This window comes from Bos mutus, chromosome 1 (assembly GCF_027580195.1).
Source record: "Bos mutus isolate GX-2022 chromosome 1, NWIPB_WYAK_1.1, whole genome shotgun sequence".
NCBI classification, from domain to species: domain Eukaryota; kingdom Metazoa; phylum Chordata; class Mammalia; order Artiodactyla; family Bovidae; genus Bos; species Bos mutus.
Genome location: NC_091617.1, coordinates 20,116,798 through 20,141,322, shown reverse-complemented (window position 1 = coordinate 20,141,322; position 24,525 = coordinate 20,116,798). Strand labels below are relative to the sequence as shown.

The following is a 24,525-nucleotide window of genomic DNA, read 5'->3' as shown; positions in this document are numbered from 1 at the left end:
ATTAAAAGACGCTTACTTCTTGGAAGAAAAGTTATGACCAACCTAGATAGCATATGCAAAAGCAGAGACATTCCTTTGCCAACAAAGGTCTGTCTGTTCAAGGCTATGGTTTTTCCTGTGGTCATGTATGGATGTGAGAGTTGGAGTATAAAGAAAGCTGAGTGCCGAAGAATTGATGCTTTTGAACTGTGGTATTGGAGAAGACTCTTAAGAGTCCCTTGGACTGCACGGAGATCCAACCAGTCCATTCTGAAGGAGATCAGCCCTGGGATTTCTTTGGAGGGAATGATGCTGAAACTGAAACTCCAGTACTTTGGCCACCTCATGCAAAGAGTTGACTCATTGGAAAAGACTCTGATGCTGGGAGGGACTGGGGGCAGGAGGAGAAGGGGACGACAGAGGATGAGATGGCTGGATGGCATCACTGACTCGCTGGACGTGAGTCTGAGTGAACTCCGGGAGTTGGTGATGGACAGGGAGGCCTGGCGTGCTGCGATTCAGGGGGTCGCGAAGAGTTGCACATGACTGAGCAACTGAACTGAACTGAACTGAGGCATTCAGCATAAATAGAGAGTATCTGTTGTTATTCTTGTTTGCTGAAGTACTATTTTAAATATTTGTTTTTCACTGTTTCAGATAGCAAGTTCCAGAAAACATTTTTTAGTTTGTTCATTTGCTCCGAAGTATAAGTTTATGATTGGACTTTTGTTAAGCAAATAAAAAAAAAAGGAAAACAAATTATTTATAAAATTGATGTTTGCATTATATTAGTTTTAATTAATAGATAAAGGAATTATGGTTGATATAGTATACTATGTTTACAGTGAATTTATATTGTGAAATTAAGAATGACATAGTATAATTTTAAGTCTGAAAATGATTTTTACTGTTAGAGTTGTTATGGAGAAAATTACATAAATCATATGCAAATGTATACTTACTCCAAAATATTTGATGTTCTGTTCTTGATACTTGAAGGATAGTAATGGAAACTTGGAGCTAGCAGTGGCTTTCCTTACTGCAAAGAATGCCAAGACCCCTCAGCAGGAGGAGACAACTTACTATCAAACAGCGCTTCCTGGCAATGACAGATACATTAGTGTGGGCAGCCAAGCGGACACAAGTAAGGTTACTTCTCTTTCTTAATATTTTAATCAGAATGTAATTAAAACTTTTGTTTGGGGCTGTATTTTGTTTAAGCAGAGGTGAAGGACAAAAAAACGTATGACTTTAGCTTTGGCTCTTCTTGTAGTTGAAAGGTGCATATGTTTTTATTAGCTACTGTATTTTTTTCCAGTTTGGAGGTAAAAGATTATATTTAAGTTATATATTCTTTCATAAAACATTTCGTATAGTATTGTTTTAAAATATGGAACATCCAAAGGTGTTATTTATTAAAAATTTCTAGAATTTTAAATAGGGCACAGTTATTTGTTTTATAGATGTTAAATGTTGGTAGAGACCTTAGTATTATTTTTGAAGATAAAGTATTTTTTTAATTACTGGTATGATTTATTGTTTAACAGAATTTTCCTTCCCTCAACTCCAACCCCTCTCCAAAATAAAGATCTTGGAAGACAGTTTATACAGCAGAACAAAATAAATAAACATGCATATACAGAAAATTTTACACAGGACTTTAGCTTTTCTTCATAATATGAATAATTAATGCTTATATAGCCGAGTTTTTTTATTTCCATCTCATTATGATATAGTAACTGCATGATATAAAATGTAGGTATTTCTGTGCATTCTGGATTTGAAAAGTGTGGTTACTAACTTGTCCTTAAAGAGAATTTTTTGGTTTTGTTTATAAATGTTCTTAAAGTTAGAAAACAGCCAGAAAGATCCCATTCATATAGATGTTTATAGCTACTGATTGGCATTAAATGCTGTTTAATGTTGTTGATAAAATATTTTAATCTCAGAATTTCAAGGTAATCTTAGTATTTTTGCTCCACAAATGGTCTTGTGTCTCCAAAGCTGAGATACTCCTATCTCACACAGATAATAGGTGATGGCAGAAGCTTTGTATAAGACAGACTCAATTGCTATGTCCAAGTTCAAGACAAACTGTGTTTTGGCTCCTACCTACATCTCTAACTTCATTTTCCATTGTTTTCCTCTTCTCACTTTACACTGTAGTAATGGAAAATAGCTTGGAAGTTCTCATCCACACAATGCTATTTAATTTCTCCTGTCATTACACATGTTACTTCTGTCTGGAATCCCCTCTGGCCTTCACCACCAGTCTGATTTCTTCTGGGGCTCTAAGACATTGCTCAGGAACTGCTGGCTTGAGAGTATTTTGTCTAGCTTCTATGTTAAACTGAGTGCTTCTAACACCCAGAGTGTACTTCTGTCTTATTGAGTACTGTGTTATTTTGAAATTATTTGCTGTGCCTTTCTTGCATACCAAACTGTAAACTTAACAGGGCAATAGAGTGTCTATAGTCCCACCATTATACTAGGATGTCATGGTTTCTCAAAAAAGTGCTTGTTGAATTATTTTTGATAATATGTATAAAAAAGCCATTTTGAAACCAATGAAAGTTCTCTTGAACAAGATTGAGAAACTTGTTACAAGAAGTTAGAAAAAAGATAGTGGTATAAATAGAGAAGGAATTAATATGTGAGAATAACACTTCATATCTTTTAAGGTTCTGAGACTTGGGAGGAAGATGAAATTAAGTAGAAAAAGGAAAAAGGATTTTGACTGAAGACAGCTGGTTAAGGTGAAAGAAACAGGAAATTGAGTAGACATGGTTCCGAGTTCTAGTGGAAAGGACGGAACGATTGTAGAGTGATAGCTGTCAACTCTTAATACAGATGGTAGACTTTGTGACATGAGACAACATATGCAGAGAAGAATTAGGATTATAAGAGTGTCATCAGAAAGATACCCTATTTGTTGTGTGAAAATTAGAAAATGTTCTTTAAGCCACATGTTAACACCTGTTCTAGAATTTTGACAAGGAGTAGTGAAAATGTTATGGACAAAATGAAAGATTTGAATAGGTGTTCTTAGGGAGAAAGCAACCTGATTTTAGCAAGTTGTGTTAATTGAAAAAACAGAATTTGTATGTGTGAGTATATGTGTAGCTCTTGAAAAGTATGCACTAAGTACTTTTATATTCCCCTTGAAAGAAATTACAGAGAGGTGGAGTTTCTGGTTTCATCTCATTGATTATCTTACTGAACAAATTGCTTGTTTTAATTTCTTTATTGATAACTGAGCTATCCTTCTAACCAGAATGCTAACTCATATTTAATAATTGAATAATTTGTATAGTATATTCATAAAGTTGGTTTGAGATTATTGAGAAAAAAATTGTAAAAATATAGTGAGGTGATTGTACTATAATAGTATCAGTATCAAAGTGGGAAAATATAGCTTATGAGGTAAAAATAATTTTTTTCCATTTTACAACTTACATCTTTAAAAAATTTTTAAGGACGACTGTCTTTAGGAAATAGTCTTGATTCAGCATTTAAATTTAGTCATGTCATAATAGTATTACATGGTTTAAAACTGAGAAAGTAAGTAAATGTCATGCATTCAGCAGATTCTTTAAATTACTATGCTATAATTGCTGAGGAAAAATGAAATCTCTTGTTTATTTTTAATTCTTGGAAGGAGTGGTTAAATATGGGAAGGACAGAAAATAAATGTAAGTGAATATATATATTTAAATGCAGACCTCTTCTTAAATAAAAGTGTAAGTGCTAAAGGAGTGTGGAATGTTGGAGTGATCAGAGTGTGAGGAAATTTTCAAGGGATTGTTCTAGATGAAAAGCTCTTTTTGAGCATTTTCTCAATTGTATGTGAAATGCCTTGTTACTTGAAAATTGACCATCAGTTCAGTTCAGTTCAGTCGTTCAGTCGTTCAGTCATGTCTGACTCTTTGCGACCCCACGAATCACAGCACACTAGGACTCCCTGTCCATCACCAACTCCCGGAGTTCACTCAAACTCACGTCCATCGAGTCGGTGATGCCATCTAGCCATCTCATCCTCTGTCGTCCCCTTCTCCTCCTGCCCCCTATCCCTCCCAGCATCAGTGTCTTTTCCAATGAGTCAACTCTTCGCATGAGGTGGCCAAAGTACTGGAGTTTTCAGCTTTAGCATCATTCCTCCCAAAGAACAGCAGAAAGTGAAGAGGAACTAAAAAGCCTCTTGATGAAAGTGAAAGAGGAGAGTGAAAAAGTTGGCTTAAAGCTCAACATTCAGAAAATTAAGATCATGGCATCTGGTCCCATCACTTCATGGGAAATAGATGGGGAAACAGTGGAAACAGTGTCAGACTTTATTTTTTGGGGCTCCAAAATCACTGCAGATGGTGATTGCAGCCATGAAATTAAAAGACGCTTACTCCTTGAAAGGAAAGTTATGACCAACCTAGATAGCATATTCAAAAGCAGAGACATTACTTTGCCAACAAAGGTCTGTCTAGTGAAGGCTATGGTTTTTCCAGTAGTCATCTATGGATGTGAGAGTTGGACTGTGAAGAAAGCTGAGTGCCGAAGAATTGATGCTTTTGAACGTGGTGTTGGAGAAGACTTGAGAGTCCCTTGGACTGCAAGGAGATCCAACCAGTCCATTCTAAAGAAGATTGGTCCTGGGTGTGCTTTGGAAGGAATGATGCTTGAACTTAATTCTTTCAAATAATGGCAAGGGTTTTTGTTTTTTCAATTTCTTCTCTCTCTCTCTCTTCTGTTTTTAAGTGTAAAATCTGTTATAAACAGGGCTAAGGCGTAAACAAACCTTGGTAACTTTTTGTCATCTATTGGTTTTAGTGCTGATAAAACATTTATGTTTTGAAATAAAAGTCTGTAATGCTAAATACATAATGGTTCCTTGTTATAAACTAGAGTAAAACTTGTAACTAAAGGTCTTTTTTAGAAGAACTAAACACGTGTTTTTTTGATGACTAGAAAAATTTAGTTTTTAAATTAATATTCCATAGAAGTCACATTTGGGGTTGTAGGGAAATTTTCATATACCCAAGTATATCAGAAAAGAAAGAAAATTATGTCATTTGAGAGGAGAACATATTTGTGAACGCAATGTTTGTGAACTTTAATATTGAAGAAGTAATTACGTTTTCAGTAGTTGGTAGTGCAATTATTGGCCTCGGTGTATTTTTACTTTTCATTTTTGAGAGAAAAAGGAAACATTTCAAGGAAAGCTTGTACTCTGCATAATAAGGAATTAAGAATTATTATTTTGGTAACATTCCAAGCTGTAAATAAATACTGCTGGTTTCCGGGGGGAAAAAAAACCAAAAAACTTTTTTGTAGTACTGTTAGCATATAGTTGAGGCACATTTTTAAATTACTTTTATCCCCTGTTTAGACTGTATATTGTGAATTGTCAAATGAGTGCCTCCTGCCTCCAGCTTAAATGAGAAGTGAAATGATTGTGTTAGGAATTTTGCAATTAAAAATGCAAAGAGGACTAGGAAACAGTGCAAGATACTGAGATATCATAGGTATATTTAATAATCAGAGAAGAGAATGTGTGAAGTTTTTGTGTCATGACAAACTCTGTCATAGACATGACCATACAACGCTTTTGCCCAATTTGAAATCAAATAGTAATATTCTTTCTTTCTTGATCATTAAATTCTTTTGAACTTTTTTAAAACAGGAAAAAAACAGTATATGCCCACCAGAACAAGATGTGCTACAATTGAGCAATCAAAGTATGGATCAAAAGATAAGAGGGATTTGGGTAGGTAATTTTAACATAGAAAATAATGCCACATATTGACTTAAGTTTTAGAGAAATTAGTATAACACGCTGGAGTGAGTGTTAAGTGGTAGACCTTTCACAAATTTAGAAGCATTGTATTTTTTAAAAAAATGCTGTATTTCTTTTCACAGAAGAACTTGAATTGTTTGGTAAGGATTGCACAGAAAGTGAGAAACATGTTGAAGTTCTGTCCCAGAACTCTAGTCTTAGTTATATTGTTTGACTAGTCTAAAATTGATTTTTTATTTTTATTTTTTAGATTTAAAGCAAAAATTATAAACAGATTCCAGTCTAGTCTTCTTAACCCTGCTGAGGGTGAATCATTTATGTTGAGAAGTTTTAGGATTTACCAATTGAACACTGATAATTTTTCCCATTCACCAAATTTGTTAAGCAACTGCAGAAAGAAAAAAGTGAAATAGAAGTTAAATCTCTGTAGAGATTTCTAATGCATAATGCATGATTCACCAAAAGTCAGTTAAGCCGAAAAATGAGATGCTACAGTGGTATGCAAATAACTTGTAGCTGATTAGATGCAGTTAGGCATACATTCTGTGTTAGACATACACTGTAGAATTGCTTGCATAACTTTTATTTTCTGTAATTTTAGGACAAAATTATAGCTATGGCATTTGCACTTTTTGTTGACTAATACAGAATGATAATTTTTGCTTTTTCCAAGTCAGAAAACATGATGAAATAGATGACAAACTCAGGGTATGCCTCCTTTATTATCCCTTTTCTTAACAGTGCTGCCGTTATAAATTTAGCAGCAACTATTAAAAACAGAGCAAGACTGTTTAGAACTGAGTTGTTAATACAGTTGCCAGTAGTTACATGTGGCAACTTAAATTTAACATCAATTTAAATAATCCTGAAGCTCAGTTTTTCTGTTGCCATAGATACATTTAAAATGGGCAGTAGTCATCAACATGCAACTAGTGGCTACTGTATTGGGCTGTGTGGATAATAGTACATTTCCACCATCACAGGAAGTTTTATTGGACATCACTGTTTTGGAGAATCTGAGTTTAGCAACGATAAGGTTGGAAAAGAATGGGAGAGTGCAGTGAGCAGCACAATTTCTATTATGTCTTCATGCTTTTAAGTATTCTTTTAACATGACACCTTATTATGCTAGTTTTCCTTTATCTGGAGAAGTTTTCAGTGGATGAAGTATATATTCTCAAGTATTCTAACTAGTGCCACTATGAAGATCACTCATTAATTTTTATTTCTATTCCAGTCTAGATATTAACCTTTATTTGCTTAACAGATATTTATTGATTTCCTAATACAAATCAAGTACGCTTTTAGACCATTAAAAATATCAAGAAGTTAACATCCCCCTATGCATTAACATAGGGGGAAGACTGATGGTAAATAGTAAATAAAAAATGTCTGGTAGTAGTAAGTTTATGAAGAACAACAGAGCAGGGTAGAAGGACAGAGGGTGACAGGGATGGGTTTGTAGTTCAGATACAGGGTGTGGTATTTTAGATGGAGGGTTGGGTGGTGAATGTCTCACTTATACAGATGCCTCAGGAAGAGAGGGGCTGAACCTCCAGGAAATCTGAGGGAAGTGTGGCCCAGGCTGGGGCCTTGAGGCAGGAGTGTTTTTGGCTCAGAAGGTGAGTGGTGAGGACAGCAACCGCTGTTGAAGCAGAGTGAGGCTGAGAATGGTCTTTTCCTCATTTCCATTCACCTGCTTGTGATCTCTCTCTTCATCTTTGCTTTTTTCTTTCAAGGGCATCCCCTTCCTTTTGGTGGCTCAGTGATTTTTTTTTTTTTTTTTGGTCCCGTCCAGCTTTTCCTCATCTCCCAGAACCACCGTGTAGTTTGCAGTTCTGTCACTTTTTATGTGCCTGCTTTCCCCTTCAGTGTTTCTCTGTCAGTTTTTACGTGCCTACTTTTTCCTTCAGTTTTTCTGCCCTGGTACATATTCTTATTACAACTCTTCTCAAACACTTGTTCAGCACTTTTAATTCTTAATTTCCCAAATGGTTCTTTCTATTCATATCACTTCTCTGCCTAGAAATCTTTGCTGATGGTAAGTATAAGTTTGGCTTGTTAAAAAAAAAAAAAGAAAAAAAAAGAAAAATGTTTCCCCTAGGGTTAGCCTTATGTAGGTGAGGAAAATAATGAAAGAACTTTCTTCCCACCTAAATCAAAATCTTACATTGTAGATGTAACTACAATCTTACATACATTGTAGTTCAATTAGATTATGGGCTAAATTGGCTCTTCTGAACTAACTTGGATTCCTTATGCCATTTTATGTACCATTTCATGAGAAAATGAATTATGAATGATAAATAATGTATACATTTGAAGTCTAATTTATTGTTGATGGCCCTCTGTATTTTGGAGTTAGCAGAGAAATGTTTGGTAGTTGGTGTGTAAGTTTTTAGAAGGATTTATTAAGGTGAATGTTATGTTTTGATGTATAAATTTCTGACTTTACAGGAAAAAAATGTTTTATTTTGGGCAGTCTTGAAATGTTGGCGAGTACTGTTCATAGGTTTTTGTACTGTGATTTTTCTGCAATGTTACTCAGCTGACACTAACATGCTTGTGCTCTTGAATTTGGTTCATATTTATTCTAATAATGAAGAGAGGATTGGTTGAAAGAAAGTGTAGTGTTTTACCAAGGTTGTCCCTTGGCATTGGATGGAATTTTTTACAAAGGCTAAATTTTTGTAATTTACTTTTGCCAATTAGAAATCGTTTACTACTAAAGCTTGTTGAGTGGTTTCAAATCATAAAAGATGATACTGTGAAAGTGCTGCACTCAATATGCCAGAAATTTGGAAACTCAGCAGTGGCCACAGGACTGGAAACGGTCAGTTTTCATTCCAATCCTAAAGAAAGGCAATGCCAAAGAATGTTCAAACTACCGCACAATTGTACTCATCTCACAGGCTAGTAAAGTAATGCTCAAAATTCTCCAAGCCAGGCTTCAGCAATACGTGAACCGTGAACTTCTTGATGTTCAAGCTGGTTTTAGAAAAGGCAGAGGAACCAGAGACCAAATTGCCAACACCTGCTGGATCATGGAAAAAGCAAGAGAGTTCCAGAAAAACATCTATTTCTGCTTTATTGACTATGCCAAAGCCTTTGACTGTGTGGATCACAATAAACTGGAAAATTCTGAAAGAGATGGGAATACCAGACCACCTGACCTGCCTCTTGAGAAACCTATGTGCAGGTCAGGAAGCATAGGACATAGGACATAGGACAACAGACTGGTTCCAAATAGGAAAAGGAGTACATCAAGGCTGTATGCTGTCACCCTGCTTATTTATATGCAGAGTACATCATGAGAAACACTGGGCTGGATGAAGCACAAGCTGGAATCAAGATTGCCAGGAGAAATATCAATAACCTCAGATATGCAGATGACACCATCCTTATGGCAGAAAGTGAAGAAGAACTAAAGAGCCTCTTGATGAAAGTGAAGGAAGAGAATGAAAAAGTTGGCTTAAAGCTCAACATTCAGAAAACTAAGATCATGGCATCCGGTCCCATTACTTCATGGCAAATAGATGGGGAAACAGTGGAAACAGTATCAGACTTTATTTTTTTGGGCTCCAAAATCACTGCAGATAGTGATTGCTGCCATGAAATTAAAAGACGCTTACTCCTTGGAAGAAAAGTTATGACCAACCTAGACAGCATATTAAAAAGCAGACATTACTTTACCAACAAAGGTCCATCTATTCAAGGCTATGGTTTTTCCAGTAGTCATGTATGGATGTGAGAGTTGACCTATAAAGAAAGCTGAGCACTGAAGAATTGATGCTTTTGAACTGTGGTGTTGGAGAAGACTCTGGAGAGTCCCTTGGACTGCAAGGAGATCCAACCAATCCATTCTGAAGGAGATCAGTCCTGAGTGTTCATTGGAAGGACTGATGTTGAAGCTGAAACTCCAGTACTTTGGTCACCTGGTGTGAAGAGCTGACTCATTTGAAAAGACCCTGATGCTGAGAAGGATTGAAAGCAAAAGGAGAAGGGACGTCAGAGGATGGGATGGTTGGATGGCATCACTGATTCAATGGACATAAGTTTGAGTAAACTCCGAGAGTTAGTGATGGACAGGGAGGCCTGGCGTGCTGCAGTCCATGGGGTCGCAAAGAGTTGGACACGAATGAGCGGCTGAACTGAACTGAAAGCATGTTCTGTTCCTTTTTTGAATAAGCACATAAGAAAATCATAGAGGATTATTTTCCATTGTGAAATTGATAGCTCATTACATATTTTACAGAAATCATTCTACTAAACTCTAGAAAGAGATTAAATTTAGGATCAATCATTATTAAAATAACATTTTACTTTCTTAATATCTGTTCTTAAAATCATGTGTATTTGATATGCATGTAGGTTATAATAATTCAGTATTGCTGTATGGCTGTATGGTTCTAAAATAACCTATGGAAAGAAGAAGCTTTATGAACATCATGGAGAAAATTATTGTAATTAATGTGAAACTATACTAAACCTTCTCCATTGCTTAAAGGAGCAAATCTCAGAATTTCAATTAAGGACCGATGGTCTGGTCAGTCAGTCTTCCTAGCATTAAAGACTATAATTACTTTTTTCTTCCTCTGCTCACACTTAATTCCTCTGATACCAGATATGTGAGGTTGTTTTTCCCTATATATGACCAGTTCTATGACATCAGCTGGGTGTTTTACCATTCTGACACCATTTACCTGAAGTGAGCAGCAGATGCCACAGGCTAAATTCTCCGTCCCACAAAACTCCTGCCTTAGACACCAGTCACAAGTAATGGGTCCCCAGGTTACCTGTGTTCTGTTTGACCTGAGTTCAAATTGGGAGTTCTCGTGACCCCCTCAAGTTTGATAATTTGCTATAATGGCTCACAACTCAGGGAAACACTTTTTATTAGTTTATTATATTAAAGGCTATGATAAAGGATGAACAGCCAGATGGAGAGGTGTATAGAGCACACCTCTGTAGTCTGGAAAAGTCCCAAGCCAGAAGTTTCTGCCTTGTGGAGTTGAGATGTACCACCCTCCCAGCATATGGATATGTTCATCAACCTGGAAGCTCTCCAGGCCTTGTACTTTGGGAATTTTTATGGCAGTTTCATGAAGTAGGCTTGATTGTTTGTTAACTTAATCTCCAGTCCCTCATATATATCTCCCTAGAGGATGGGACATGGGGCTCCAAGTAGCAAGCTTCTCATCATGACTTAGTCTTTCTGGCCCATCCTGAAGTCAGTCTGGAGCCCCCAAGAGTCATCTCTTTAGAACAAAAGATGCTCCTGTCACCTAGGAAATGCCAAGTGATATAGGAGCTTTTTGTCAGGAACTGGGTCAGAGACCAAGTATTAGAACAAAAGATGCTCCGAGGATCTTGCCTTGCTCTTTGGATTGACTTGTTAATCCATGCATGATTTAGTAACACAATGCATTGGTAATTTGGAAAAGATTTCCTTCCAAATGTTGGAAGAACATCTATATTATAAAACAAATAAAAATTGTTAATATCACTTGATTTCACCAGAAAAGCCTTATACTGGGAAGATATCACTCTCATAGTGATAGAAACAAGTTTTCTGAAGTTGCAACCTCTGCTTGAAAATTCTGTAGTTATCATTGGCAGCAAATAGTCTCATTTGTTTTTCAAGTGACAGGCTGCCCTTTTTTTGAGAAAATGTCTGTCAAATACTGATGTCTGAATAATCATTGTTTGTAGTTTATCAGTTGTAATATCCAGTAAAAACAGTGCCCCATGAAGAAAATTCATTGAGTTCAACCTGCAGCTCAAGCAATGCACTAGTGTGTTTTTCTTTAGCAACAGCGTACTTTGCGTACATAACAGAACTACTGTGCGTATGTTCAGTTTTGTCACATAGAGGTAAAAGACCATGTGACACAATGTTTGAGATTTCATAAAATTAGTTTTCACTTATTAAGGATTTAAGAGAGATTGGCTTTTTTTTTTGAATTTGAGTTTTTTGAATTTGAGTGTGTATAGTTGTAATATAATGAATTGCTTATGTAACTTGATGCTGCTACCTTGATTTGTGCTAAGACACAGTGGTTTAATGCACTGTTGTTTTGCATAATCACTGTAAATGTGACCATAGTAGGAAAGACAGATAACATCATAACATTTTTTATGAGAGCATATTTTACTTAAGGAACCCCTTCCCTTATAGAGTCACTGGGGATCCCCAAGAATCCATGGATTACACTTGGGTACTGCTAGTATGGAGGGGAGACCACTGGATTTAATAATTTGAGGACTTAAATTTGAAGCCTGTCTACCTTTCTTTTATTCTTATAATATTAGATTTCATTTCTCACAACTTCAGTTATTTTGTTTATGAAATAGGATTAAAAGCATCTTGCCTTACTTTTTGCTTTTGTGTTTCTCGAGTTACGATTGCTGAATTATGAAAAGCTCGAAATATAACTTGTTGCTCTTTCGAAGTGAGTTTCTGCTCTAGCCAGCTTAGTTTGCTTGTCAGTTGTGAAACAGTAAACACTAGATAGTTTCAAAGAAGAAATTTAATACAGGGGACTAGATTGTTTAAAAAAAAAATTGGTGGGAGCATTGGAGGAAGGATCTCTAGCTCAGCTTTCTGAAATGACTCCCAGATTCTTGCAGGACTGGCCAGCCAGCAAAGCTACTCCATCTGCCACAGTCAGGGAGACAGTGAATCAGGAGACTGCCATGGGACAGTTGAGAACATAGTTTTATAGCTGTTGCCCAAGGAGAGCCAGCCAGGATTAAGTAACTGCCACTAAGCTGTGCCTGGACACTGGAGCACAGAGTCTGGTTACTACTTCTACTCTCTCTCTTGACATCCTCAAGCTGGAAGCTGGAAACTGGATTGCTACTGTGGGGCAGCCCACATCTGTTCAGTCATGCTGGTAAAAAAAACAGCCAAAAGCAGCAAGAGAGTGCCTTCCTCCTCATAGCTGCCTCTCACATCTCATGCTAGTATATTCGATTGGTGGAACCTAAATTTTATCCAAAACTAACTACAAGTTAATCAGGAAAATAGGTTGGTTGTTTTAATCTTTTCAGCTTCTGTGGTTGAAGGAAGCATACTAGGAAGATGAGACAGTGGAGTCTTGAGGGGCTAATTGATCAAGTCCTCCAAACCTGTTTGCTTCTTTGTGATTTTCAAGTTATTTTCTTTACTTTATTATTCTCTCTTTAGTCACCCAACTTTTAGTCATTTTTAATGACCATGATCTCATTTTTGTGAGTCCATTTCATGCCTCTCTAGTTCTAGCTTCTTTAATCAATATTTCAGCTGGACTGAATGATGACACACACCGGTGACACCATCCATCTACAGCTGTGGTTTGATGGACTTGTAAACGAGACATATGAATCCTTTGGCCTGCTGACAGGTGTATCATTGCAGTTGTTATGTAACTCTGTTCCACATTTTACTTGATTGAATTTTTTTAGACCTGCCTGCAATGCTGGAGATCTGGGTTCAATCTCTAGGTTGGGAAGATACCCTGGAGAAGGGAACGGCTACCCACTCCAGTATTCTGGCCTGGAAAATTCCATGGACTATATAGTTCATGGGATCATGAAGAGTTGGACACGACTGAGTGACTTTCACTTTATTGCACTTTTGTAAGGTTTAATTATACTGTCTAAGGAATTAAAAAAAGTCTTCTAAATTGCCAACATCCGCTGGATCATCGAAAAAGCAAGAGGGTTCCAGAAAACATCTATTTCTGCTTTATTGACTATGCCAAAGCCTTTGACTGTGTGGATCACAAGAAACTGTGGAAAATTCTGAAAGAGATGGGAATACCAGACCACCTGACCTGCCTCTTGAGAAACCTGTATGCAGGTCAGGAAGCAGCAGTTAGAACTGGACACAGAACAACAGACTGGTTCCAAATAGGAAAAGGAGTACGTCAAGGCTGTATATTGTCACCCTGCTTATTTAACTTATATGCAGAGTACATCATGAGAAACGCTGGACTGGAAGAAGTACAAGCTGGAATCAAGATTGCCAGGAGAAATATCAATAACCTCAGATATGCAGATGACACCACCCTTATGGCAGAAAGTGAAGAGGAACTAAAAAGCCTCTTGAGGAAAGTGAAAATGGAGAGTGAAAAAGTTGGCTTAAAGCTCAACATTCAGAAAACAAAGATCATGGCATCCGGTCCCATCACTTCATGGGAAATAGATGGGGAAACAGTGGAAACGGTGTCAGACTTTATTTTTCTGGGCTTCAAAATCACTGCAGATGGTGACTGCAGCCATGAAATTAAAAGACGCTTACTCCTTGGAAGGAAAGTTAGGACCAACCTAGATAGCATATTCAAAAGCAGAGACATTACTTTGCCAACAAATGTCTGTCTAGTCAAGGCTATGGTTTTTCCAGTGGTCATGTATGGATGTGAGAGTTGGACTGTGAAGAAGGCTGAGCGCCAAAGAATTGATGCTTTTGAACTGTGGTGTTGGAGAAGATTCTTAAGAGTCCCTTGGACTCCAACCAGTCCATCCTAAAGGAGATCAGTCCTGGGTGTTCATTGGAAGGAATGATGCTAAAGCTGAAACTCCAGTACTTTGGCCACCTCATGCAAAGAGTTGACTCATTGGAAAAGACTGATCCTGGGAGGGATTGGGGGCAAGGGGAGAAGAGGACGACGGAGGATGAGATGGCTGGATGGCATCACTGACTCGATGGACGTGAGTCTGAGTGAACTCTGGGAGTTGGTGATGGACAGGGAGGCCTGGTGTGCTGCGATTCATGGGGTCTCAAAGAGTCGGACACGACTGAGCGACTGATCTGATCTGATGGCCAACTGTTATTCCTAATATTTTTAGTACTCTATAAGCTACTGTTTGGAGGAAAAAATATATAACAATAGAAGTAGACTTTTGAATCTGTTGATGTATTTTTTTTATTACTAAGTGTGATAAAATTTTTTAAGTAGTTAATATAACCCTTAGCTCGATGGGCTTCCCTTGTGGCTCAGCTCGTAAAGAATCTGCCTGCAATGCAGGAGACCTGGGTTTGATCTCTGGTTGGGCAGATCCCCTGGGGAAGGGAAAGGCTACCCATTCCAGTATTCTGGCCTGGAGAATTCCATGAACTGTATAGTCCATGGGATGGCAAAGAGTCAGACACGACTGAGGGACTTTCACTTTACTTTCAGATGGTAGGTCACTTTCAGACACCTTAGGTCCCACTCCTTACTCCTTTTTCTTGTTTCACTCTTGTAATACTCAGATTACAAAGGAAAAAAATTTTTTTAACATTTCTCAAATACAAATAAACAAAATGAATATAAAACTTGTCCAAAATACTACCAGCATAATCCCAGCGATGCAAAGATAAGATAGTAACAGCTATACTTCTTTCTCTTTCTCATCCTATTATTTTGTAATCCCTTACTTAGCAACATGTTATGGTTTGCCATTGTTTAAATGATAATAGAGGTATAATTAATCACTTTTGGGTTAAGGAAGTAGCTCAATATATGTTGGGAAATTGGATTACAAGGCAGTTTTTCTGAATGTGGTAATAGTTGTAGACTTTATTCTTTTGAGAAAGAATACTTACAGCATCAAGACTATTTTATTTTATTCTCACTGAAGAAAACATTTCATTTAGTAGTGTATATTTTCTTTTTGTGAAATGAAAACTTCTTTTTATAATTAAACAAAAAGCATAGAACAGAAAATAGAAAGCGAGAGATCCTTATACTTTTTTTTCCCCCTAATCCTCTTTCTCAAAATTAACCACTGTTAACAGCTTCATACATTCTTTCAGGCTTTAAAAGTGTATATAAGTATATATGGTCAATTGGGCTTCCCTGGTGGCTCACCAGTAAAGAGTCCACCTGCAATGTGGGAGACCTGGGTTCGATCCTTGGGTCAGGAAGATCCCCTGGAGGAGGTTGTGGCAACCAACTCCAGTATTTTTACCTGAAATCCTATGGACAGTGGAGCCTGGTGGGCCATGGTCCATATGGTTGCAAAAGAATTGAATATGACTTAGTGACTAAACAACAACATGGTCAATTAGTTTCTGGAACATAATTTTGAGAGCTCAATTATTATACTTTGATAAATGTTTAGGTTATATGGACTAACTGCAACATGTGTATATGTGGGTTAACTTCAGAAAGCATAAATGTAAATGTTTAATTGTTGCTTTCAATTTTTGTTATTATAGAACCTGTTTTTAGCAGTCTTTCTCCTTATTAGCTTTTAATCAGAGACTTCATAGTATTGAGTCTTCTCTAATGCAAAATATTTATGCTCTTAATTTTATAGGGAAGAACATTAAATTGCAAAGTATAACCAATTTAAAATGTGTTTGCATTCTCTTTGGAGAGGTTCCTGTACAGAACTAAGTTGGTGCTGGGTTTGATTTGAAAGGGTGTATTGGGTATAAAATCTCCATTAGGAATTACGTTTCATTTTGGTTGACTTAATTTTGAGAAACATAGTTTTGCTTTTCAGATGTGATTGATCTTACTGGAGATGATAAAGATGATCTTCAGAGAGCAATTGCCTTGAGTTTGGCGGAATCAAACAGGGCATTCAGGGAGACTGGAATAACTGATGAGGAGCAAGCCATTAGCAGGTAAAAATGCAATTTGTATAGATATAAGTACTATTTATAATAGAAATAATAATTAACTTTAACTTGAAGAGGCACACAGATGTACTTTATTATTCTAAATAAACTATTAGTAAACTTCAGTATTGTTATATTTTATGTAACTAGAATGTTCATTGCATTTGAATCTTAGATTTAGTTTTGGAGTGGCATTTTGAGGCATTAAGTTTAAGCATATATTTTAATATTACTTTGATTTTGTTTTTTTCTTCCTTAACTCCTTTTGGATCCATTGTCCAATTCAACTTATAGTCATTTATAGCAGGGATCAGCTGACTTTATCTGTAACATGCCAGTTGTAAATATTTTAGGCTTTGTTGGCCATCTGGTTTCTGGTGCAGTTTCTCAACTCTAGCATTATAGTGTAAAAGCAGCCACTGGTAGTACATAATTTAATGAGTACAGTTGTGTTCCAGTAAATCTTGATTTACAAAAATGTAGACAGCCAGCTAGATTTGGCCCATGAGCCATAGTTTGCCCACTTCTGATCTTTAATATGATCAGAATAGGTTTGTTTTTTTTTTTTAAAGAAATGAGCAAGATTCCAAGATTGCATCTTTTGATTTAATTACCAAAGCTGTTTAGTTTGAAACAGTTTGATCCACCAAAGAATTAAATAAGTTTGGTTTAAAAAAAAAAAAAACAACTTTAAATTATAACAGACAATAATCATCTACGCAACTCTTTGGAGCCAGGGGCAATTTAATCTTAATGTGGAAGAAATTTATCTTTGAAGAGGTTAAATGATTTTCCAAAGGTACTCAGCTAAGATGAGTCTTATGACTCCAGTGTTCTTTTCCCTGTTAACAGAGTTGTTTGGTAGCAGAATGTACCAGCTTTCTCACATAATTTCCCTTGACACAGTATTTAATAGTGTATTTCTAAGTAATCTGAGATTACTATATGATAGGAGATGTCTCAAAATGCTATGTTTATTAGCAAAGGCACATAGTTTTTCATAGTAATACCTTTTAATGTCTCTAAATGTTACTTTGGAAACTGTTTTGTAATATATTAAGATGGTAAGAATTAATTAAAACTCATATTCTTCTTTAACTGTAGCTAATATCATTTAATGCCAGTAATTTTAAATAAAAACCAAAAGTGCATATCTGTTTTCAGTCATTTTATTTAGGCTGATTTTTTGAAGGATTTAGAGAAATTATAAAGTTAGGTTTTGTCTTATAAACATGAATTGGAATTGATATAATTGTCTTGAATAACTATAAAATCTGATAATACTTAAGCTTTGTAAGAAATATTTTAAACATGAACTACATCAGTTGAAATCCATATTTAAGGGGAATGAGGATCTATTATGTGAAAAAGAGATGATAAATGTAATATATGGCTTCCCAGGTGGCAGTAGTGGTAAAGAACCCGCCTGCCAATGCAGGAGACATAAGAGACTTGAGTTTGATCCCTGGATTGGGAAGATTCCCTAGCTGAGAGCATAGCAACCCACTCCAGTGTTGTTGTCTGGAGAATCGCATGCACAGAGGAGCCTGGCAGCCCGCGGTCCATGGGGTTTCAAGGAGTCAGAACCACTGAAGCAATTTAGCATGCTCATATACTGTGATACAAATATTTTTTAAAGTACATGTATAATTTTGTATATAGTGATTTACATTACTGCATAAATAGAAACAAGACTGGAGGATTATATACCAAGTTAGTATCAGTAGTTTTATATATTGTGTTTTGTAATTAAAATAGCATGTAATAATTAGATTAAAAAAATTGAAAGTGAAGGAGTTTATATTATTCCTAATCTTTATTACATTCAGTATATGTTATATATATTTTAAGATATTAATTTCTGTCTAAATGGAAAAAATCTCTTTAAGATAATGTTCTTTCTTATTCTTGATCTTTTAATTTTAGCATACCCTTAAATAGTAATTATTTTGCAAGTATTTTTATTGTAGATAACATTACAGAGACTTGGTATAGTGTTATATGACAAATTTTACATAAAATTATACTCCGTTAAAGTAGGAGTATTTACTGTTGCACAGTGTAATTTTTTTCTTGATATGTGTAGGTTTTATAATATCAGGTAACAAAAAATCTTAAATGGAACATGCAGTAAATAAGCATATTTATAAATCACATTGTATTAGAAATAAGGGAAGATGAGCATTCTAGTTAGACATTTGACAACTACAGTATTCTAGTGAATTTTATTAAGACTTAGGGCTCTAAATTCAAAGGGTAAAATATATTTAAACATATATTTTATAAAAAGTATTTTTAAAAGTGAATTTAACTATTTGATGACAAAATCTTTCTAAATAAAATCCCAGAGTCATTTGACTATGATTGTATTTCAGTATATATACTTTAATATGAATTCACACACTTGGAATACTGTGTTACTGTGTATAACTAGATATGCTAAAACCTATCTTTTTACATCATAGAGTACTCTGTTTCAGCACCCATAAATTTCATGGTAAAATTTCTTAAGTTGAACATTTTAAAAGTATACGTCTTAATATAGTCAGGATTGGATGTATTTATTACTGCTCAGACAGGGAACAAGTAGAGTATGGATGGCTGAAATTTGTTAGTAAATTGCATGTGGCTAGCTTAGGCTTGGCATATTTGTTGTGAAAATGGTTGCTTCCTGAAATGACTAAGTTGGGTAGAAAGTAGGTCTAGGTTCTAGTTAAAATTGTTACAAACAGCTTGCCTTCAACTGTGTCAGGAAATATGGTAGACTAAAACAAATTTTCTAGTGTAATCAACCAAAATGTGTTGCTTCTGTTGGATATAAAATATTTTAAGATCTCTTGAAAGTATTATAGGGTTGTTCAGATAGTAAGGGCTCTAATCAGATTAAAGCAAAGTGAAAGAACGTACCCAAGGAAATAAGTTTGAAATGCTGAAATTCACTTTTTGGCATGATGAAATTTGCTCGTGCATATAAACTTGAGTTTCAGTTTTTTTTTTTTTTTTGCTTTTATTTTTATTTATTTTTTTTTTTTATAATTTTATTTTTAAAAAAAAAATCACATGCTCCCCATCCTGAACCCTCCTCCCTCCCAACCTCCCCATACCATCCCCCTGGGCCTTCCCAACGCACCAGCCCCAAGCATCCAGCATCGTGCACTGAACCTGGACTGGCATCTCGTTTCATACATGACATTTCACATGTTTCAATGACATTCTCCCAAATCTTCCCACCCTCTCCCACAGAGTCCATAAGACTGTTCTATACATCAGTGTCTCTTTTGCTGTCTCGTACACAGGGTTATCGTTACCATCTTTCTAAATTCCATAAACCTGCGTTAGTATACTGTATTTATGTTTTTCCTTCTGGCTTACTTCACTCTGTATAATAGTCTCCAGTTTCATCCACCTCATTAGAACTGATTCAAATGTATTCTTTTTAATGGCTGAGTAATACTCCATTGTGTATATGTACCACAGCTTTCTTATCCATTTTCAGTTTTGATATTTCAGTTTTGAGTTTCAGTTTTGATATCTTTATTGAATGTGGGAAAAGGACGTGAAAGGCCATTGTCTGTAATCAGGTGGGAAGCTTTCCCCTCATAAAGTGGTTCTGTCAGTGGATGACATTCACCTGAAGGGTAAATCAGAAGTATCCCCTCTCCAAAACACCTATAATACTGCAAAGATAGTTCTCTTGGCTTGGGGAGTGTTGTTGGAAGTGATGAGATTTGCCCTTGAGAAATTGTACCATGGTTGTGCAGCAGAAATTTGTGTCACTTTAGTAATTCAGTAAATCTCGACTTGAAAAAGAACTGTGAAAATATCTTCTAGAAATGAAAATAAGAATTATTAAGTTAAAAAAGGAGAAAAAAACAGAACACAAGTTTAATAGATTAGAAATAGCTAAATAATGTGTTAGTAGTCTGTAAGCTATATGAGAAGAAATTACCCAACATGTAAAAGATAGCTAAAAGAGAAAAAATATGGAGAAAGGTTGAATGACATGGCAAATAAAATGAGTAGATCTAACATATATTAATTGATGTTACAGAAGGAGAGGAAGGAGTGGGTCAGAGGCAGAATTTAAAGAGATCATCACAGAAATTTTTTAGAAGTGAAAAGATAACTTATAATTTCATGAGTCTACAAATTCCATTAGAAAAATTAAAAGAAGCCCACACCTAAATTCATTCTAGTGATACTCCAGAACACTTAAGACTGAGAAAATCTTAAAATTTCTTAGAGAAAAAAGGTAGAATTGTCTTAAAAATAGTGACAGTGAAAGTTACAAATTATGCAAATTTACATGGCAATAAGACACATGAAAATAATGAAAAATGATTTTCAGTGATTGGAAAAAAAATAACTGCCAGAATTCTGTGATATGGGGTGGCCTTATCGGGTGTTTTTCTTTCTCATTAGGGCTCTCAAGTCATTTCTGAAAGACAAAGAATTATTAATGTTTCTCGTGTTCATGGATCTACCATATCCCGTACTCAGAGATGTGGGGTGGTTGTAGTGCCTCCACTGCTACAAAATCGGTGTGTCCCTTTCTAGGAGTTCTGATTTTACCTTTTTTCCCCAATAATTTCCTACTTGTACCTGAGGTTTCACCCAGACAGGCTGATACAAGAGAAACAATAACATTTTTGTGAAATTTACATGGACGCTTTGAACCTCCCACTTGGGCTTACATGGGGGCTTCCCAGGTGGCACAGTGGTAAGGAATTCACCTGCCAGTGCAGGAGATGTAAAAAAATGCGAGTTCATTCCCTGGGTTAGGAAGATCCCCTGGAGAAGGGCATGGCAATCCACTCCAGTATTCTTGCCTGGGAAATCCCACAGACAGAGCCGCCTGGCAGGCTGTTGTCCATGGGATCTCAAAGGGTCAGACATGACTGAGTGACTTAGCATGCATGCACGCGCATCCTCTTCGTACGTCCCGCTTTGGCTTACATGGGCCACTGTAGAGGAACTGGATGAGCAGTGTGCTCGTCCAAGTAATTATTTTTACACTCTAAGATCATTCAGTCCAACAAAGAATTTTAGGTGTCTGAATATAAATTGAGTGTGGGAGCCACTTGGAGGGTTTACCAAGCAGGACAGCCTAGAGTTGTCATTGGGGAAAGAATAAAGCAACATGTCCAGGAATGGTTGGGGCAGGATTCTGAATTTTAAAAACCTATAACCTAAAAGTTATAGGTTTCTATAACTCTCACTCTTTTCATCTTGATCAATACCTAGGAAGCAGTTATGAGGGTTAAATGCCTTAAGATGATGTTTGGAACAGGAGTAGATGAGGGATGGCATTTACAAATCTTTTGAAGTGAATTTGTAAGGATAATTTTAAGGCTCAATAATACCAGATGTCCATGGACGGTAGAGAGTGTAGAAGGTCCATCCAGTTCTTTGACTATCATTCCTTTTTTGAGTGGCTTTTATAATAAAAGGTATACCATTGTCAGATTGCAAGTTGAAAAAGTAGAAAATATGAAACATTAGTTTCAAGGGCCTCAAGAGTATGGGATGAGATGACCAGTCAGAGTGGGAGAGCAAAACTGTAACTCAAAAAAAAGTGTCAGCAGCCATGAGGCACCACTAATAGTTCTGAGAAGGGTCAGAATGCAGACTGGAAGGTGATTAAAGGGCCAGTGTAGTCAGTCTGTGAGGAGTGGGCAAGAGCTTGCTTACCACTGGAGAAACAGATCTGCTTTTGGAAGTAGTTACATATCCAATGTGCAGTTTCTGTGTCAAAAACACGGAGTTCTTTGACTGGTGTTCAGTAAATGATTGTGGACTAGTTGCCCTGTGGGATATGATGATAGGTTACAGCAGTAGTGGTAATCTCTGGTGCAAGCTTGGTGAGTCACCTCATTGGAGAACAGCCATCACTATACAGCCAACACAATGACTAAAATTAGAAAGACTGACATACCAAATATTGGTAAGTATGTAAAGCAGTTGGAAAGTGTCATATATTGTTGGTAAGAATGTATAATGGTATAACCACTTTGGAAAACTGAAAATTTCTAGTGTATTTCAACATATATTATGCTTGGACTTAGCACACTCTGTGTTTCCACTCCTAGGTCTAGACCCTTGAGAAAGGAGTGCATAGTGCCTTTATTAGTCATAACTAAAAACTGTAAACAACCAAATATTTGTAAGAGCAGAATAGTTAACAGTGGTGGTACATTCGCACAGTGGAATACAAAGCAATGTAATGGAAAACATTTTCCAGATACTTTAAAAAAATGTGGGGGAATCCCCAAAGCAACATGTTGAGTGAAAGAGACGATGCAAAAGAGTAACTGCTCTATGAATCCATTTACGTGATATTTAAGGACAGGCATGCAATGGCACCCCACTCCAGTACTCTTGCCTTGAAAATCCCATGGACGGAGGAGCCTGGTAGGCTGCAGTCCATGGGGTCGCTAAAAGTCGGACACGACTGAGCGACTTCACTTTCACTTTTCACTTTCCTGCATTGGAGAAGGAAATGGCAACCCACTCCAGTGTTCTTGCCTGGAGAATCCCAGGGACTGGGGAGCCTGGTGAGCTGCTGTCTATGGGGTCGCACAGAGTCGGACACGACTGAAGTGACTTAGCATAGCATAGCATAGCATAACTTATTTATGGTGGTAGAAGTGGTCACAATGTTGATTATCTGAGAACTAGAGAGGACACTGTTGGAAAAGGGGCATGAGAGAATTTTTGGGAATGATAGAAATTTTCTATATCTTTGGGTGGTGGTTTCATAGATGTATTCATTGGTAAAAATTTCACTGGACTGTACATTTAAGTTTTGTGTATCTTATATACAAATCACCTTTCAGTAAAATACTTTTACCAGGAAACAATGTATTTATCTATGTTAATTGATAATATACAAAAAGTTATATTTTTATGTATAATAAAGAATGATAAGGAGAAAATATTTTAAAACTACCATTTATAACACATAGAACGATTAAAGACCAGGAATAAAAAAGAAATGTAAGAACTTCTAAGAAGAAAATTATTAAATAACACTGAGACATATTAATGAATATGGAAATAATTGGAAATATATTGTATTTTATGAATTGAAAGATTTAAGATTGTAAAACTGGTTAGCTCTCCTTAAATTGACTTATGGATTTAGTGTGATCCCAGTCAAAATACCAAGCTTTTTTTTTTTTTAAAGGAAATGTAGATGATTCTTCCACCCTCTATCCCTCCCTTCCACCTTCTTTCTTTAATTTTTTTTTCCAGTTGATGTGTATAGCTTAAGTGACATGAAAATTTTCCAGTATGTTGCTTGCATAAAATGGATTTGAATGATCAAAGTGAATACTTTCTATAGTGCTTTAAATAAAAACACACACACACACACACAAAAAGCCCTCAAAATCAGTACTAGGAATGGGAACATTTACTATAAGTAAATGCTTTCAAGATTCCTTCAACATAGTGTGTGGAAGGAAAAGAGCAAAAATGTTTTGTCATCTTTTTCGATTTTGGGAGTTTCCTTTCTCAGTATGCTACATTTTGTTATAAGCTATTTCTGAGCTCTGAGATTTGCAGTGTTGTTTCTTATTCTCTCTCTCTCTCTTTAAAGTCTAGGTAGAATCACTGGCTTTTAACTTTGGTGAGGCCAGGAAGGAACCCATATGAGGACTTGGTTTATATATAATTTATATTCATAGTGCCAGAACTGGGCTCTCAAAAAGGACAAGAACTTGGGACTGGAGGGCTCATATTTGGGTTAGAGGTTGGGCTTTGCCAAATGACAATAATAATAATAATAACAAAGAGATAGCAACATCTGATATCTAACATTATATTTCAAACACTTGTTTAACTCCATTTTTTTTTTTAACCAAGTATGCTCTAGGGATGAAGCAAATCCCTGTTTCTATCCTCTGATGCTGATAGGAGAGACTGGTTGGTTCAGAATTTTGTGCAGTGTAATAAATGTGTTTATAAGGTCCTTTAAAAGCCAGGGGGCAGACATAGGAGGAAACCTACTGGAGCATGTTGTAAGTCCCTAGTGATTACAAAACTGAATATGTTGTAAGTTCTAAATCAAGGAGATCACAAAGTCATGGCATTCTTTCATCGACCATTTGTAGCTACCATAATTCTACCATATTACCGCGTGGTTAAGGAATATTAGAGGGCTTCC

General features: G+C 36.2%; 1 protein-coding gene across 5 annotated transcripts in view; it reads left to right on the top strand.

Moving 5' to 3' along the window:
* The window catches only part of USP25 (ubiquitin specific peptidase 25), a 160,853-nt gene that overhangs the window by 32,689 nt on the left and 103,639 nt on the right, over positions 1–24,525 (top strand). For 2 of the 5 annotated variants that reach the window (XM_070367608.1, XM_070367595.1), the window contains exons 3-5: positions 979–1,123; positions 5,651–5,734; positions 16,241–16,364. In XM_070367608.1, the coding sequence (XP_070223709.1) occupies positions 979–1,123; positions 5,651–5,734; positions 16,241–16,364 (353 nt within the window). Of the gene's footprint in view, positions 1–978; positions 1,124–5,650; positions 5,735–16,227; positions 16,365–24,525 lie in introns of all 5 variants that reach the window. The other 3 variants (XM_070367620.1, XM_005898177.2, XM_070367615.1) reach the window with 2 other exon arrangements.